This window comes from Salmo salar, chromosome 12, assembly GCF_965601325.2.
Source record: "Salmo salar chromosome 12, fSalSal1, whole genome shotgun sequence".
Lineage (NCBI taxonomy): Eukaryota > Metazoa > Chordata > Actinopteri > Salmoniformes > Salmonidae > Salmo > Salmo salar.
Window position 1 is genome coordinate 82,168,002 of NC_138302.1, and position 18,746 is coordinate 82,186,747.

The 18,746-nt window shown below is 43.9% G+C and overlaps 1 protein-coding gene across 2 annotated transcripts; it reads right to left on the reverse strand.

Annotated features, from left to right (window-relative positions):
* Positions 1-662: 662 nt before the first annotated feature.
* Positions 663-18,514, reverse strand: LOC106565928 (lipid transferase CIDEC). 2 transcript variants are annotated; one of them, XM_045691787.2, is made up of 5 exons: positions 18,357-18,514; positions 14,839-14,989; positions 9,541-9,690; positions 3,102-3,290; positions 663-1,346 (listed from the first exon to the last, which is right to left on the reverse strand). In XM_045691787.2, exons 2-5 carry the CDS (start codon positions 14,953-14,955, stop codon positions 1,251-1,253), a joined length of 552 nt encoding a protein of 183 aa, XP_045547743.1. In that variant the 5' UTR covers positions 14,956-14,989; positions 18,357-18,514; the 3' UTR covers positions 663-1,250. The 2 variants fall into 2 exon arrangements, with proteins under 2 accessions (XP_045547743.1, XP_045547742.1); XM_045691786.2 differs by having other exon boundaries at positions 3,091-3,290.
* Positions 18,515-18,746: the final 232 nt, after the last annotated feature.

Here is an 18,746-nt window from a genome sequence, read left to right on the forward strand (position 1 = left end):
GTTTGTAGTTACACCCGTTCCTTTCTATTGCGTTCATGACTCGCATCAAATAACCCTGAAAGGAAACAATTATTGACCACTTCAATATTGGAAGTCTTTTTTTTTTATTCGACTTTTTTTTTAGTAACATCAAGTGCTACGATGAGCAGAGCAGTAGCCACTAGTATCGGAGTGTCTGAAGTCAATGGAGAGAAATAATGAGATGCATGAAGTCGGGCAGGTTGGCTAGAATGTTCCAAAATTTGTTTGAAGTAAATTACACAATTTTCCTTGAGATGGTAGAGGGAGAGTGGGCCTATTTTTGGTGCTGCTGCTGCCAAAAGCATCATCTTCTCTGTCTGTCTATGTAATGGCTCATTTCCTTGGCTCTGCACTTCAGCCCCCTACAGCTGGGTGCCATTCCCTGGCCCTCTCCCACCCCCTGGCAGGCCAAAGAAAGATGGGCTCCAGCTGGCAGGACAGAGCAGGCTGGGGGACAATTAGAGGAGTGTGGGCGAGACAACCATACCTTATGCCAATTAGTGTGCCTTGAGCCAGTCAGACATGTCATCCATAATGACCTCCAACACTGTGGAGCCAGGTGGGAGTGTGTGTACATGCACACATGTCTATGTTGAAGGGGAATAAAGTCACTCAGAAAGGTTAATAATCATATGATTTATTTTTGCTTATTAATATGAATATCAGTTTAAAGTACAGTCCAGAAGCAGTCACTGCAATAGAAAAGTAGGCATTTGCTTGTGGGGTGTTGCAAGCCATATACACAAACATATGTAACAAAGCACAAGTGACTGCAGCCAGGTATTTACATAGTGTGGGACAACATAGCATTTCCTGTCACAAAAGTCAATCTAGAGGAGTGACCTAACCAAAAGGCGTGTACCTGCCGCAGTAACCATGACATCATCAGAGTGATGCAACACTATGTACCCATTTTTTTTTTTAGCACAGTCAATTCCCTGTTTGAATATCCTGAAAATCCATCTATTCTTCTTTTCTCCATTCCATGAAATGACCACTAATCTGCCATTACTGGACAGATGCAAGCTATGTGGTGGAACTTTCTCTTTCACCTGCACAATCAACTTAGATGGGTGATTATTAGGCAGAAGGGAAGGATGCATGTTAATAGTATTGGAATAGGTCAAACAACAGTCTTGCCCATCACAGCAGTCGTGCCCATCAGGATGCTCTGTAGTTGTTTGATCTTGCCTTCCTGTGGCAGTGGTGGCAGGCCCCTGTCTGCCCGGTCATCCTCGTCCAGGAGCTGCTCGATGTAGCAGGAGCACCCCAGGAGGACGTGGCCTGTGGCCTGCATGGAGAACAGGGTCCATCTCAGAGCCTCCCTACAGGAACAGGGAAACAGATGCAAGACAGAAAGACACTAATACCTGGACTGTAGATCAGTGATCAGACAGGTGAGTGGCAAACCGATAGACATAAGCATATAGTAAGGCAAATGGAGAAACACCAACAGTGTTAGACAGATGGGAATCATCTGCTGCCTTTGATACTGTGAACCATCAGATCCTCCTCTCCACCCTCTCCGAGTTGGGCATCTCCGGCGCGGCCCACGCTTGGATTGCGTCCTACCTGACAGGTCGCTCCTACCAGGTGGCGTGGCGAGAATCTGTCTCCGCACCATGCGCTCTCACCACTGGTGTCCCCCAGGGCTCTGTTCTAGGCCCTCTCCTATTCTCGCTATACACCAAGTCACTTGGCTCTGTCATATCCTCACATGGTCTCTCCTATCATTGCTATGCAGACGACACACAATTAATCTTCTCCTTTCCCCCTTCTGATAACCAGGCGGCGAATCGCATCTCTGCATGTCTGTCAGACATATCAGTGTGGATGACGGATCACCAGCTCAAGCTGAACCTCGGCAAGACGGAGCTGCTCTTCCTCCCGGGGAAGGACTGCCCGTTCCATGATCTCGCCATCACGGTTGACAACTCCCTTGTGTCCTCCTCCCAGAGTGCTAAGAACCTTGGCGTGATCCTGGACAACACCCTGTCGTTCTCCACTAACATCAAGGCGGTGACCCGATCCTGTAGGTTCATGCTCTACAACATTCGCAGAGTACGACCCTGCCTCACACAGGAAGCGGCGCAGGTCCTAATCCAGGCACTTGTCATCTCCCGTCTGGATTACTGCAACTCGCTGTTGGCTGGGCTCCCTGCCTGTGCCATTAAACCCCTACAACTCATCCAGAACGCCGCAGCCCGTCTGGTGTTCAACCTTCCCAAGTTCTCTCACGTCACCCCGCTCCTCCGCTCTCTCCACTGGCTTCCAGTTGAAGCTCGCATCCGCTACAAGACCATGGTGATTGCCTACGGAGCTGTGAAGGGAACGGCACCTCCATACCTTCAGGCTCTGATCAGGCCCTACACCCAAACAAGGGCACTGCGTTCATCCACCACTGGCCTGCTGGCCCCCCTACCTCTGAGGAAGCACAGTTCCCGCTCAGCCCAGTCAAAACTGTTCGCTGCTCTGGCACCCCAATGGTGGAACAAGCTCCCTCACGACGCCAGGACAGCGGAGTCAATCACCACCTTCCGGAGACACCTGAAACCCCACCTCTTTAAGGAATACCTAGGATAGGATAAAGTAATCCTTCTAACCCCCCCCCCCCCCTTAAAATATTTAGATGCACTATTGTAAAGTGGTTGTTCCACTGGATATCATAAGGTGAATGCACCATTTTGTAAGTCGCTCTGGATAAGAGCGTCTGCTAAATGACTTAAATGTAAATGTAAATGTAATCACAGTGTGATTGACAGTGCAGGGATGGAACCTGCATCTCCTTGATCTCTCCTAGTTTAGATACAACTTCCATTCTCTTTCCACTGACTTTTTATAGAGAACAATACAAGCAGAAAATAAAGGAGCCTAGAAAACATTATTTGTCGATCTTGCACAATTTCAATCCTCACTGTCACAACTGCTCAGCTAAAGCCGAAAATCGGCAGCGCTCAGTATGGATGACATAACCTTCCAAAATGAATCTGAACATATCAATAACCTCCTCCTAGGTCTAACCGCCACACCTTTGTGTACCCACATAAACAGACAGTGACACATACTCACAGGTCACTCACTTTCAGCATCTTCTTGGCATCGTAGCAGCGCATGTCGTAGGAGACAGAATAGATGGCATAAAGGGTGGCCTTCACATTCAGACAGCCAAAGAAATCCTGAGGGTTGTTCTTGTACAGGTCAAATGTTATTTTAGCCACATCTTTCCTTGGCTGGGGTTTGAGCTCATTTCGCATTCTGCGAGGAGTGTTCTGGGAGCAGAAATATTGAGAGGGGGAGAGAAAGAGAAACAAAAGCAAATCAATTTCCCCCAGGAATTAAGTCTGGTCTCCAACAGCTTATTTTCGATGGGAAACTCAAATTGAGTGTGAAGGAAAACTGCATAGATAACCTCTTACACGGGCTGTCAAACGAAGATAAATGAATGCAAGACTAGTTAGATCCCCCATGCACACACCCCTCCCCCCAAGGGCTTCAGTCATCTGCAAAAGAACATAACAAGCATTAGAATACAGATTAATTCATTCTGAACGGTGGATGGACAACAGGAGATTAAATGGCATTATGTTAATGAGAGACGCTCAGCATGACAGGAGCCAAGGAAACACACAGGGTGATGCCGTTCAGGTGGCAGCTCATCATTTAATGAATATGAAAATGACCTGCTTTGGACAAACAAACACCACTCAACTCTTGCTCAAATGGTGCTTTTATTATGCCCAAAATTGTAAAGAGGTAACTAAATGAGGGGTTTATGATTTATCATATACACTGACCAGCCAGTTTATTAGTTACACCCATCTAAACTCAGCAAAAAAAGAAACGTCACTTTTTCAGGACCCTGTGTTTCAAAGTTAATTCGTAAAAATCCAAATAACTTCACAGATCTTCATTGTAAAGGGTTTAAACACGGTTTCCCATGCCATAAACAATTCATGAACATGCACCTGTGGAACGGTCGTTAAGACACTAACAGCTTACAGACGGTAGGCAATTAAGGTCACAGTTATGAAAACTTAGGACACTAAAGAGACCTTTCTACTGACTCTGAAAAACACCAAAAGAAAGATGCCCAGGGTCCCTGCTCATCTGCGTGAACATACCTTAGGCATGCTGCACGGAGGCATGAGGACTGCAGATGTGGCCAGGGCAATAAATTGCAATGTCCGTACTGTAAGACGCCTAAGACAGCGCTACAGGGAGACAGGATGGACAGCTGATCGTCCTCGCAGTGGCAGACCACGTGTAACAACACCTGCACAGAATCGGTACATCCGAACATCACACCTGCGGGACAGGTACAGGATGGCAACAACAACTGCCCGAGTTACACCAGGAACGCACAATCCCTCCATCAATGCTCAGACTGTCCGCAATAGGCTGAGAGAGGCTGGACTGAGGGCTTGTAGGCCTGTTGTAAGCCAGGCCCTCACCAGACATCACTGGCAACAACGTCGCCTATGGGCACAAACCCACCGTCGCTGGACCAGACAGGACTGGCAAAAAGTGCTCTTCACTGACGAGTCACGGTTTTGTCTCACCAGGGGTGATGGTCGGATTTGCGTTTATCATCGAAGGAATGAGCATTACACCAAGGCCTGTACTCTGGAGTGGGATCAATTTGGAGGTGGAGGGTCTGTCATGGTCTGGGGCGGTGTGTCTCAGCATCATCGGACTGAGCTTGTTGTCATTGCAGGCAATCTCAACGCTGTGCGTTACAGGGAAGACATCCTCCTCCCTCATGTGGTACCCTTCCTGCAGCCTCATCCTGACATTACCCTCCAGCATGACAATGCCACCAGCCATACTGCTCGTTCTGTGCGTGATTTCCTGCAAGACCAGAATGTCAGTGTTCTGCCATGGCCAGCGAAGAGCTCGGATCTCAATCCCATTGAGCACGTGTGGGACCTGTTGGATTGGAGGGTGAGGGCTAGGGCCATTCCCCCCAGAAATGTCCGGGAACTTGCAGGTGCCTTGGTGGAAGAGTGGGGTAACATCTCACAGCAGGAACTGGCAAATCTGGTGCAGTCCATGAGGAGGAGATGCACTGCAGTACTTAATGCAGCTGGTGGCCACACCAGATACTGACTGTTACTTTGCTGACTGTTACTTTACTTTACCCCGGGATTCGTCAGACCAGGCGATGTTTTTCCACTTCTCAATTGTCCAGTGTTGATGATTGCATGCCTACTTGAGCCACTTCTTATTGTTTTTAGCTGATGGGAATGGAACCCTGTGTCTATCTTCTGCAATAGCCCATCCATGACAAGGATCTTCGCCGTTATTTGTCTGTTTGTGGCCCGCCTGTTGGCTTGCACAATTCGTGACATTTTCCTTCGACCTCATCAAAGAGCGGTTTTGCCCACAGGACTGCGCTGACTGGATGTTTTTAGTTTGTCTCGCAATTCTTGGTAAACCCTAGACAATGTCGTGTGTGAAAATCGCAGGAGGGCGACAGTTTCTGAGACACTGGATCCGGCGCGCCTGGCACCGACAAACATACCAAGCTCAAGTCGCATAGGTCACTAGTTTTGCGCATTCTAACGTTCAATCTAACAGTAACAATGCCTTGGTGCCCGTCTGCATGCTTTGTATAGCAAGTCACGGCCACGAGACTCACTGTCTGCAGGAGCGATCCATTTTCGTGAACGGGGTGGTGTACCAAATAAACTGAGGTGAGTATGTCAGACAATTTCCCTCAACTCTTCGCCCAGAATAAGTATGGTTTTGCATTTATCTGAACTGAATCATTTCTGATATGCAATATGGGAGTAGATTCTCTCTTTTGTTCCATTTTATCTAAACGGCTTGTTATACAACTGCATCTTCATCTGAGAACACATCAGCATTGTAACTACTAGGTCTTACTGAAATGTGTCTGGATGATGATGATGCTGCCGTACTGCTGCTATGCACATAGTACTGGCAGATTTTCCATGCCGTGGCAGGATCAGACGGCGGCATCGGGGAATTCGAAAGGTGGATTGTGTTTTTTCATAAATAACAACTGGTGTGCTGCTTCAAGTGTGAAGGAAAAGTTGAGCTTTTTCTCATCTGATCTAGAATACCTCATGGTAAGCTGCAGACCGTTTTATCAACCAAGACCGTTCTCATCCATTATCATCATGCCTGCCTACATCCCTCCACGAGCCAAGACCACTCTGTAGCTCAACAAACTGTATGGGGCCATAAACAAACAACAAACTGCTCACCCAGATGCAGCATTTCTGGTGGGTGGAGACTAACGCGGGGAGACTTAAAACGGTCCTACAGTGCATTCGGAAAGTATTCAGACCCATTTACTTTTTCCACATTTTGTTACGTTACAGCCTTATTCTGAGATACATTTTTTTATATATCCTCAGCAATCTACATATAATACCCCATAATGCCAATGCAAAAACAGGTGAAAAATAAACAGAAATACCTTATTTACATAAGTATTCAGACCTCTTGGACCAACAGGCTCAGAGACAGCTTCTACCCTCAAGTCATATGAATGGTACATTTCCAGACAGCTAAATAGTCAATTAATGGTACCCTACACACACACACACACACACACACACACACTAGACCAATATATATATATACAGTAGCTTTAACAGCATTCTCTGGTGTAGCCGGAGGACAGCTATTTTCCGTCCTCCTCTGGGTACATTGACTTCAATACAAAACCTCAGAGAATCATGGTTCTCACCCTCTTCCATAGACTTGCACAGTAATTATGATGACTTCCGGAGGACATCCTCCATCCTATCAATCAGAGCTCTTGCAGCATGAACTGACATGTTGTCCACTCAATCAAAGGATCAGAGAATGAATCTAGTGCTGAAAGCATAAGCTACAGGTAGTTGGCACTGCAGTCATAACATGTGGTGAGTAGTTGAGTCAAAGAGAGTGAAAAACAGTTGGGACAGTTTTGAACAAATTAATAAAAAAATTAAGGAGAAGCAGCAGAGAGAGAGTGAGCTAGTTATATTTTTGTCACGTTCACAGCTAACTAGCTAATCCAGCTTGCTAATTTAGCCTACTCAAAACACCCAGCTCAAACAGAGAGGAATGCCATTTATGTTAGCTAGCTGGCTAAGGCTATCACAGGAACTCTTCTAAGTCAAGGTAAGCTTTTGGTTTTATGAATTTATTGCCACCGGGGCCTGCCGGTGTAACAACTAAACTGCACTGCGTAATTGTAGCGGTTTACTAACTTCTTAGTTCTAGTAGCAATGTTGACTATGATGTTAGCCCATATGGTGACATTGACAACGATGCAGGCTGTGTGTAGTTGTTAGTGGTTATGGTATGAAGGTTTGGCTTGGAAAGGTTTTTTTCTCGTCTGCCAATGACTGGAACAAATTGCAACAAAAAAAAAAAAAATCACTGAAGCTTGAGTCTTATATCTCCCTCACTAACTTTAAGCATCAGCTGTCAGAGCAGCTTACTGATCATTGCACCTGTACATAGCCCATCTGTAAATAGCCCACCCAACTACCTCATCCCCATATTGTTATTTATTTTTGCTCTTTTGCACCCCAGTATCTCTACTTGCACATCATCATCTGCACATCTATCACTCCAGTGTTAATGCTAAATTGTAATTATTTCGCCAATATGGCCTATTTATTGCCTTACCTCCCTTATCTTAGTACATTTGCACACACTGTATATAGATTTTTCTATTGTGTTATTGACTGTACATTTGTTTATTCCATGTGTAACTCTGTGTTGTTTGTGTCGCACTACTTTGCTTTATCTTGGCCAGGTCGCAGTTGTAAATGAGAACTTGTTCTCAACTGGCCTACCTGGTTAAATAAAAGGCTAAATAAAATAAATAAAACATTGACACTCCCACCCACACACATTCACAACAGATGCACGAGCATACTGACAAAACATTACACACACACATACTTTTATTTTCTGCCTAGTCACTTTACCCTGCCTTCATATACACATCTACCTCAGATACCTTGTACCTCTACACATTGACCTGGTATTAGAACTCCCTGTATAGATCTCCATTCTTGGGTATTTTATTTTATTCCTTGTGTCACTTTATTTTTAAACTTTGCATCGTTGGGAAGGGCTCGTAAGTAAGCATTTCGCGGTAATGTCTACACCAGTTGTATTCGGTGAATGTGACAAATAAAATGTGATGATAATACACAGAAGTGAGGCCTCTTCATCATTCTACCTGGGTAACCCGGTGTAATGGCACCACCTAGTGGACTCTGTGAGAAGAAGGATCAGAGGTTACATATACTGTACAGTGTCTGTGGAAAGTATTCAGACCTTCACTTTTTTCAAATGTTCTTAGGTTACAGCCTTATTCTAATAATTGATTAAATTGTTATCTTCCCTCAATAATCTACACACAATGTAGAAAATAGTAAAAATAAAGAAAAACCCTGGAATGAGTAGGTGTGTCCAAACTTTTGACTGGTACTGTATACACACACAGTGCCATCGGAAAGTATTCAGACCCCTTGACTTTTCCACATTGTTACGTTACAGCCTTATGTAATTAAAAAAATAATAATAATAATTCCTTAGCAATCTACACGCAATACCCCATAATGACAAAGCTAAAACAGGTTTTTAGACATTTTAGCAAATGTATTAAACATAACAGAAATACCTTATTTACATAAGTATTCAGACCCTTTGCTATGAGAATCGAAATTGAGCTCAGGTGCATCCTCTTTCCATTGATCACACTGATGTTTCTACAACTTGATTGGAGTCCCTCTGTGGTAAATTCAATTGATTGGACATGATTTGGAAAGGAACACATGTCTATATAAGGTCCCACAGTTGACAGTGCATGTCAGAGCAAAAACCAAGCCATGAGGTCAAAGGAATTGTCCGTAGACTACCGAGACAGGATTGTGGGAAACTAGTCAGGATCGAGGAAAAGTTTAACAGAGCACACAGTGATCCTTGATGAAAACCTGCTCCAGAGCACTCAGGACCTCAGACTGGGGCGAAGGTTCACCTTCCAACAGGACAACGACCCTAAGCAGACAGCCAAGACAACACAGGAGTGGCTTCGGGACAAGTCTCTGAATGTCCTTGAGTGGCCCAGCCAGAGCCCAGACTATTTTCTGGTGAGACCTGAAAATAGCTGTGTCGCAACACTCCCCATACAACCTGACAGAGCTTGAGAGAATCTGCAGAGTAGAATGGGAGAAACTCCCCAAATACAGGTGTGCCAAGCTTGTAGCATCATACCCAAGAAGACTCGAGGCTGTAAATGCTATCAATGGTGCTTCAACAAAGTACTGAGTAAATGGTCTGAATACTTATGTAAATGTGATATTTCCATTTTTATTTTTTCATAAATTAGCAAAAATATATAGAAAACAGTTTTGCTTTGTCATTATGGGTTATTGTGTGTAGATTGATGAGGGAAAAAAACAGCAAGGCTGTAACCTAACAATATGTGGAAAAAGTCAAGGGGTCTGAATACTTTCCGAAGGCACTCTATGTGGCCCTACCAACCTGTGCAGGCGCCCACTTCTGCCCCTTCTCCAGGACCATGAGGACAGCGTTGTCTTGAAGGGTCAGGAAGAACTCCTCAGTGTACACCCCCGTCCCGCCTTCATCCAGCACCAGGGCACTGACACAGGACACGTGCAGAGAGTCCATTGCCTGAGAGGGAACAAACTACCCATTAGCCTGGAAGAGATATGGAGCCAGTCCAGTCATTAGGGACTGAATCATACACCCTTCAGAGTTAGTTACTTAGCCACTCCATTCTTTCGAGCGTCAAAGATTTCTATAGTGAGTAATGCAAGTACCGAGTGTGTGAATACATTTGCAAGTCTCTGCTGAGTAGGTAGTTTCTGGAAAGTTTTCAAAGACATGCGTAAAACAGCAGAAGCGTCACAATTGGAGAACTAAAACAAGAGAGACAATGTCAGCATTCTGTCACCTCAAATTTTCTTCCGCTTGAGTTCCTACACCTCTTTTAGAATATTATCTTAAAAGAATTCTGGAGTTCCTGCACCTATAGTTGAAGTTGGAAGTTTACAAACACTTAGGTTGGAGTCATTGAAACTCATTTTTCAACCACACCACAAATTTCTTGTTAACAAACTATAATTTTGGCAAGTCAGTTAGGATATCTACTTTGTCATTTTTCCAACAATTGTTTACAGACAGATTATTTCACTGTATCACAATTCCAGTGGGTCAGAAGTTTACAGACACTAAGTTGAATGTGCCTTTAAACAGCTTGGAAAATTCCAGAAACTGATGTCATGGCTTTAGAAGCTTCTGATAATTGACATCATTTGAGTCAATTGGAGGTGTACCTGTGGATGTATTTCAAGGCTTACCTTCAAACTCAGTGCCTCTTTGCTTGACATCATGGGAAAATCTAAAGAAAATCAGCCAAAATCTCCGAAAAAAATTGTAGACCTTCACAAGTCTGGTTCATCCTTGAGAGCAATTTCCAAATGCCTGAAGGTACCACGTTCATCTGTACAAACAATAGTACGCAAGTATAAACACCATGGGACCACGCAGCCGTCATACCGCTCAGGAAGGAGATGCGTTCTGTCTCCTAGAGATGAACGTACTTTGGTGCGAAAAGTGCAAATCAATCCCAGAACAACAGCAAAAGACCTTGTTAAGATGATGGAGGAAACGGGTACAAAGGTATCTATATCCACAGTAAAACGAGTCCTATATCGACATAACCTAAAAGGCCACTCAGCAAGGAAGAGCCACTGCTCCAAATCCACCATAAAAAAAGCCAGACTGCGGTTTGCAACTACACATGGGGACAAAGATGGTACTTTTTGGAGAAATGTCCTCTGGTCTGATGAAACAAAAATAGAACTGCTTGGCCATAATGACCATCGTTATGTTTGGTGGAAAAAGGGGGAGGCTTGTAAGCCAAAGAACACCATCCCAACCGTGAAGCATGGGGGTGGCAGCATCATGTTGTGGGGGTGCTTTGCTGCAGGAGGGACTGGTGCACTTCACAAAATAGATGCCATCATGAGGTAGGAAAATTATGTGGATATATTGAAGCAACATCTCGAGATATCAGTCATGAAGTCAAAGCTTGGTCGCAAATGGGTCTTCCAAATGGACAATGACCCCAAGCATACTTCCAAAGTTGTGCCAAAATGGCTTAAGGACAACAAAGTCAAGGTATTGGAGTGGCCATCACAAAGCTCTGACTTCAATCCTATAGAACATTTGTGGGCAGAACTGAAAAAGTGCATGCGAGCAAGGAGGCCTACAAACCTGACTCAGTTACACCAGCTCTGTCAGGAGGAATGGGCCAAAATTCACCCAACTTATTGTGGGAAGCTTGTGGAAGGCTACCTGAAACGTTTGACCCAAGTTAAACAATTTAAAGGCAATGCTACCAAATACTAATTGAGTGCATGTAAACTTCTGACCCACTGGGAATGTGATGAAAGAAATAAAAGCTGAAATAAATCACTCTACTATTATTCTGACATTTCACATTCTAAAAATAGTGGTGATCCTAATTGACCTAAGACAGGGAATATTTACTAGGATTAAATGTCAGGAATTGTGAAAAACTGAGTTTAAATGTATTTGGCTAAAGTGTATGTAAACTTCCAACTTCAACTGTAAATATAAAACGGTACAGTCACCCAAAATGAGTACCGGCACCTACTTCAGTCCATGTCAAGCAGTGGCCTAAAACTTGCATACACCATCAGATGGAATTCATAGCAAGCAGTAGGGAGGGGGTGGGGAAAGGGATACAGTGCCTTTGGAAAGTATTCAGACCCCTCGACTTTTTCCACATTTTGTTACGTTACAGCCTTCTTCTAAAATTGATTAAATAAATAAAAAAATCCTCAGCAATCTACCCACAATACCCCATAATCACAAAGTGAAAACTGTTTTTTAGAAATGTTAGCAAATGTATTAAAAATAAACACCAGAAATACCTTATTTACGTAAGTATTCAGACCCTTTGCTGTTAGACTCGAAATTGAGCTCAGGTGCATCCTGTTTCCATTGATCATCCTTGAGATGTTTCTACAACTTGATTGGAGTCCACCTGTGATAAATTCAATTGATTGGACATGATTTGGAAAGGCACACACCAGTCTATATAAGATCCCACAGTTGACAGTGCATGTCAGAGCAAAAACCAAGCCATGAGGTTGAAGGAATTGTCTGTAAAGCTTCGACACAGGATTATGTCGAGGCACAGACCTTGGGAAGGGTACCAAAAAATGTCTTCAGCATTGAAGGTCCCCAAGAACACAGTGGACTCCATCGTTCTTAAATGGAAGAAGTTTGGAACCACCAAAACTGTTATTAGAGCTGGCTGCCTGGCCAAACTGAGCAATCGGTGGAGAAGGGCCTTGGTCAGGGAGGTGACCAAGAACCCGATGGTCACTCTGACAGAGCTCTAGAGTCCATCTGTGGAGATGGGAGAACCTTCCAGAAGAACAACCATCTCTGCAATACTCCACCAATTAGGCCTTTATGGTAGAGTGGCCAGACAGAAGCCACTCCTCAGTGAAAGACACATGACAGCCCGCTTGGAGTTTGCCAAAAGGCACCTAAAGACTCAGACCATGGGAAACAAGATTATCTGGTCTGATGAAACCAAGATTGAACTCTTTGGCCTGAATGCCAAGCGTCACATCTGGAGGAAACCTGGCACCATCCCTAGGGTGAAGCATGGTGGTGGCAGCATCATGCTGTGGGGATGTTTTCAGCGGCAGGGACTGGGAGACAAGTTAGGCTCGAAGGAAAGATGAACGGAGCAATGTACAGAGAGATCCTTGATGAAAACCTGCTCCAGAGCGCTCAGGACCTTAGACTGGGGCGAAGGTTCACCTTCCAACAGGACAACAACCCTAAGCACACACCCAAGACAATGCAGGAGTGGCTTCAGGACAAGTCTCTGAATGTCCTTGAGTGTCCCAGCCAGAGCCCAGACTTGAACATCTCTGGAGAGATCTGAAAAGCTGTGCAGCGATGCTCCCCATCCAATCTGACAGAGCTTGAGGATCTGCAGAGAATGGGAGAAATTCCCCAAATTCAGGTGTGCCAAGCTTGTAGCGTCATACCCAAGAGGAATCAAGGCTGTAATCGCTGCTAAATGTGCTTCAACAAAGTACTGAGTAAAGGGTCTGAATATTTATGTAAATGTGATATTTATTTTTTATACATTTTTTAGATTTGCAAACATTTCTACAAACTTATGTGTAGATTGAGTAAAAAAATTACTTCATTTTAGAATAAGGCTGTAACGTAACAAAATAAGCTATTTGTCAGATGCCTCAGGACATTCAAGGCCATATTACATCAAATCTAATACTGTACATAAAAACTATTTCATTTAGGCCTATTATTTACCCCCCCCACCTCCCAAAAAAGTGTTAAAAAATCAAAACATTGAACTTATGGGCGGGTTCTGGCATGTGTCACTTCCCACAGATACCATATGCAGTAAACAGTAGCTATCGCTGTGTAGGCTAGGCTACACTGTGTGGGCTAGGCTACACTGTGTGGGCTAGGCTACACTGTGTGGGCTAGGCTACACTGTGTGGGCTAGGCTACACTGTGTGGGCTAGGCTACACTGTGTGGGCTAGGCTACACTGTGTGGGCTACTCACCGTTAGCTAGCCAAGACTCATTAGCCAAAAATAGGTACAATTGCCATTTTCAAGAGACTGCATAAAAGAGGATGTTAGCGTATTTGCCAAGTTAAATAATATCAGTGATTTTCACTGATTGCATTGATCTAATGGAGGGCCTTAAAGACAGTTTCAGTACATGCAGAGACAAATACAGCATTGTAGTGCTGATCATTATTTCAACACTTTTAGAAATCATGAAACATGCTTCTCCACTTTAAGTCGCACTCTCTTCCTCACTTCGCTGAGACATAACCATCAGTCCAGTGAAATTACAACAACTGACCTATTACCAGTGTCATCATATAGCAACTGACCTATTACCAGTGTGATCATATAGCCTAGCTTCAGACTCAAGATTTGATTCCATGTTATTTATAATAAGAGGTGGAGAAAATCAGACCTCTCTGTATGAAACAATATTTCCAGTCAATGTAAATTGCCTATCACACTTGATCTCCCGCGACCGACTGGGAATTGCACCCCGCTTGCATTTTGACTCAAAGTGATCTCGACCAAGTAAAGGTTGGTGACCACTGTTCTAGTCTATATAGGCTATGGCTGCCTATTGTGATTATTACTGTTATAGCAGGGCATTATGTTCTAGTCTCATAGTCTATTAACTATAGGCCTATGGTTTATTATGTGTAGGTCTATGTGAGTCGCATGTTAACTGATTAACAAGACTATTTGGTCTGTAATGTGAAATCACGTTAGATGGTTTGTTGTGTGCGATCGATTACATTAGTGTATAGGGTAGGCTTTTATGATAATTGAATGATGATTTGAGTGCCCAAATTTTTGCCACACCTACATTTTTGCTGGCCCTGCCATCAGCGGATTTCTGCCAACACCACCGGCACGTACTGCAGCATACAAGCCTATGACGGAAACTGCCAGTTCTCTGCTTCCCTTTGAAAGTCTCTGACTCACCCATCCTTTCAGTCCTCCATTCTTTTAACCATCTGGGTCACATTGTTCCCGTGGCTTAAATTTATGATGAAGAGGTAGTAACCTGACTCTTTCCTTCTCCTCCCTTACTGTCCATCACTCATAAACCACTCTTCTCTCTTATTAAACGTGTACTCGTTCTCAAGCACCCTCTTCCTTCTCTTTCATCCCTTCCACATTTCCTCTTTGTTCTCCTTACCTTGTTGAGAAGGTCTCGCAGCCCATTAGCCATGATTCCCTTTTTAACGTTGCGGTCAGCGCTGGTGACCCGGAAGGGCTTAGGCCGACGAGACCTGACAAGGAGCTGCTGGGTCATGGAGGCACTGGCTGACACACTGGCTGTCACACAACTGGTGGAGACACATACAAGCACACAGTCAAAAACTGTCAAATGTATTGGAAAATTATGCTGATGTTGACTCTAAATGTGGTCCTCCGTAGCTCAGTTGGTAAAGCATGGCGCTTGCTACGCCAGGATAGTGCACTCTTAGAAAAAACAGTTCCAAAAGGGTTCTTCTACTGTCTCCTTAGGAGAAGGAGAACCCTTTTTGGTTCCAGATGGCGCTGACAGAGATGGTCGCCTCGCATCGCGCAGTATTTAGTTTTTTTATGTATTATTTCTTACATTGTTACCCCAGGAAATCTTAAGTCTTATTACATACAGCCGGGAAGAACAATTGGATATAAGAGTAGCGTCAACTTACCAACATTACGACCAGGAATACGACTTTCCCGAAGCGGATCCTCTGTTTGGACCACCACCCAGGACAATGGATCGGATCCCAGTAGGCGACCCAAAACAACGGCACCGCAGAAGGGGCAGACGGAGCGGTCTTCTGGTCAGGCTCCGTAGACGGGCACATCGCTCACCGCTCCTGAGTATACTACTCGCCAATGTCCAGTCTCTTGACAACAAGGTAGACGGAATTCGAGCAAGGGTTGCCTTCCAGAGAGACATCAGAGGCTGTAACATGGCTCTCTCTCTCTCTCTCTCTGTTTCACAGAAACATGGCTCTCTCGGGATATGTTGTCGGAATCGGTCCAGCCACCGGGCTTCTCCATGCATCGTGATGACCGAGATAAACACCTCTCTGGGAAGAGGAAGGGCGGGTGTGTATGCTTCATGATTAACAACTCATGGTGCGATCATAACAACACACAGGAACTCAAGTCCTTCTGCTCACCCGACCTAGAATTCCTTACAATCAAATGCCAGCCATTCTCGTCAGCTCTGTACATCCCCCCCTCAAGCAAACACCAAGAACTTCACTCGACTTTATGTAAACTGGAAACTATATACACCGAGGCTGCATTTATTGTAGCTGGGGATTTTAACAAAGCAAATTTGAGATCAATGTTACCTCAATTTTATCAGCATATTGATTGTGCGACATGTAGGGCTAATACTCTCGACCACTGCTACTAACTTCCGTGATGCATACAAAGCCCTCCCCCGCCCTCCCTTCAGCAAATCCGACCACAACGCTCATGCCGGCTTATAGGCAGAAACTCAAACAGGATGTACCAGTGACGAGAACCATTCAACGCTGGACTGACCAATTGGAAGCCACGCTCCAAGATTGTTTTGATCACGCGGACTGGAATATGTTCCGGTCAGCTTCAGAGAATGATATTGATCTATACGCTGACTCGGTGAGTGCGTTTATAAATAAGTGCATTGGAGATGTTGTACCCACTGTGACTATTAAAACCTACCCTAACCAGAAACCGTGGATGGATGTTGGCATTCGCAAAAAACTGAAAGCGGGATCCACCGCATTTAAACATGGAAAGAGGTCTGGCGATATGGCTGAATATAAACAGTGTACTTATTCCCTCCGCAAGGCAATCAAACAAGCGAAATGCCGGTACAGGGACAAGGTGGAGTCGCAATTCAACGGCTCAGACACGAGACGTATGGGGCAGGGTCTAAACACTTCATTATAATAGTCTCGTGACTATCTGTCCAAAAGGAATACATTTTTACAAAAATAATGTATGGTAATTATTCACTATATACACACAAAAAAAAAAATTGTGCTAATGAACTCCACTTTACATTCATACATTCACAGCTATAATTGACAGAAAACAGATGACAGTTCTGACACTAAGTCTCCTGTCTACAGTAAATTGAGTTTTGGTTACCTTTTTTGCCACGCTTCTCCGTCTCTGTGAAACACAGGTCCAATTTCTGATAATTTATAAATCGACGGATCCTTGATTTCACTGTCTCTTTTTTTGCTCCCTCTCCTACATCACTGGTTCTTTTACTTTCGTTCTAATCTGTTGACTGTATGCAGTCAGTTATATTCAGCAACTCTCTCAAGCTACCAAAAATAAATCAAATCCCAGTGCTGTAAATCAATAGATGGCAATAGTAGTGGGCCTACTGATGTCTGTCAAACCGTGGTGTTGTTATCTGACCGATGTCTCATACACATCACTTTAATAACACATCATAGAGTGGGAGTGCCCTGCCTTTTAACTTCTATCAGACCATCCATGTTGCACAACCAGGTTCGATGTAACAATTAGATGAATGTGTTTAGATTCTATGGCTTACATAATGTGGGTCATAATGTAACAGTAGTAAATCAAACGAGACACATAGTATCAGACTATCAAAATCCAAAAGTGTTTGTGTAGGCAGGATTCATCTGACTAGTAGCCGAGGTGTGACACAAAACAAAACCAATTCAATCACTGATTATATTCACACCCCTGATCTTTGATCTGACCAGGCCTGAGCAAAAAATGTATCATCTTCAACTGAGAATAGCACCACACTAGAAGTGGCATTTTGGGGGCAGCATAACCACTGATGGACACGCTTGTCTTTTGACCTCATGTATGGTGTGTTCCAATGAAACCTCAGGCTCACTGGGGATGGAGGGCCCACCTTGGCTTTCACGTGTTAAGGAATTGAAAAAAATACATTTCACAGAGCACAGTGTCAAAACCTCCTGCAGTCCTTTAGTTTGGTGAGAAATTACTCTTTCACAATTTATTCTCTGTTGCCAGTTATTTCACATGCTGTCTGTGACCACCTAGCTTTTACACACATAAATGCCCCACAGCAATACAGAGCATTGACAAGCTCTCTTGACCACAGGAACATTAACATACACACTCAAATGAAAAACACAATTCAACTGCATCTCAAATCTACAAGACAAGCAAACCACACACCCACCCACACCCCCTCTGGGAGCCAGCCAAATAAGGAAAGTGCATAAACAGATTAAGGACAGAGTGATAAAATGCTTAAGTGCACTGCTGCTTATGCAGTCACAACTCACACCTCATCAGGCAAGATTGAGGCGCATTATTAAACACAGTGGCATTACAGGATCATCTTCACATGAACCCTGACTCAGTAATACAGCTAGGGTAAATGGGATCAACATCACAGTACCAAGTTACCACTTGCCTTCTTACAGAGGGTCAAAAATAGGTCAAGTGCCAGGGTCAGGACAAGTCAGAGCTCGACAATGTAAGCTACAGTACATTAGAATGTGTGCAATTTGCATTATGGTTGTGTGCAGATGTAATCTGCACAATAAGACACATTTAATTATATACACACACAAGGTCAAACTCAGGACAATGTCCAGTACATTCATGTTTCAATTCCTAGTCACATTACGTGGCAATGCCTTCAATCGAGTATGCAAAGCCACGAACATTTATTTACACAGAAAAAACTAAACATACCTTGTCTGTCATAAATGTTGAATACAATTATATTGGACATTACTCTGCCGATTGATTGTCTGTGGTGTTGGTCAATCAGCTGGTTGAACATTGACAAACTATGCGCAGAAATGTATTATTAAACCGACTTCAAAACGCGGGTCTATGTGTGTGGCAATCAAAATGTTTGCTCATGGCGGAAGGCACTTGGACAAGACGCGGAGTACATGCAAGCATACTAACAAATGTTTTCATGGTTTTGATCATGTGCCAGGTCAACTTCAGTAGCAGCGTTCTAAATAGTCGGGTAAACAATACTTTTCTGTGTATATTTTGTCTTAAATTTTGAGCAGCTGAGGGACCAACCAAACAGACAATCGGTAGAGTAATTTTATTCAACATTTTGGCTTA

Coding starts and splice junctions, on each gene's coding strand:
- LOC106565928 (XM_045691786.2), bottom strand. CDS start 14,955: ATGACCCAGCAGCTCCTTGTCAGGTCTCGTCGGCCTAAGCCCTTCCGG. Junction 9,691..14,838: donor TGCGAGACCTTCTCAACAAG/GTAAGGAGAACA, acceptor GTTCCCTCTCAG/GCAATGGACTCTCTGCACGT. Junction 1,347..3,090: donor ATGCTGAAAGTGAGTGACCT/GTGAGTATGTGT, acceptor CTGTTCCTGTAG/GGAGGCTCTGAGATGGACCC.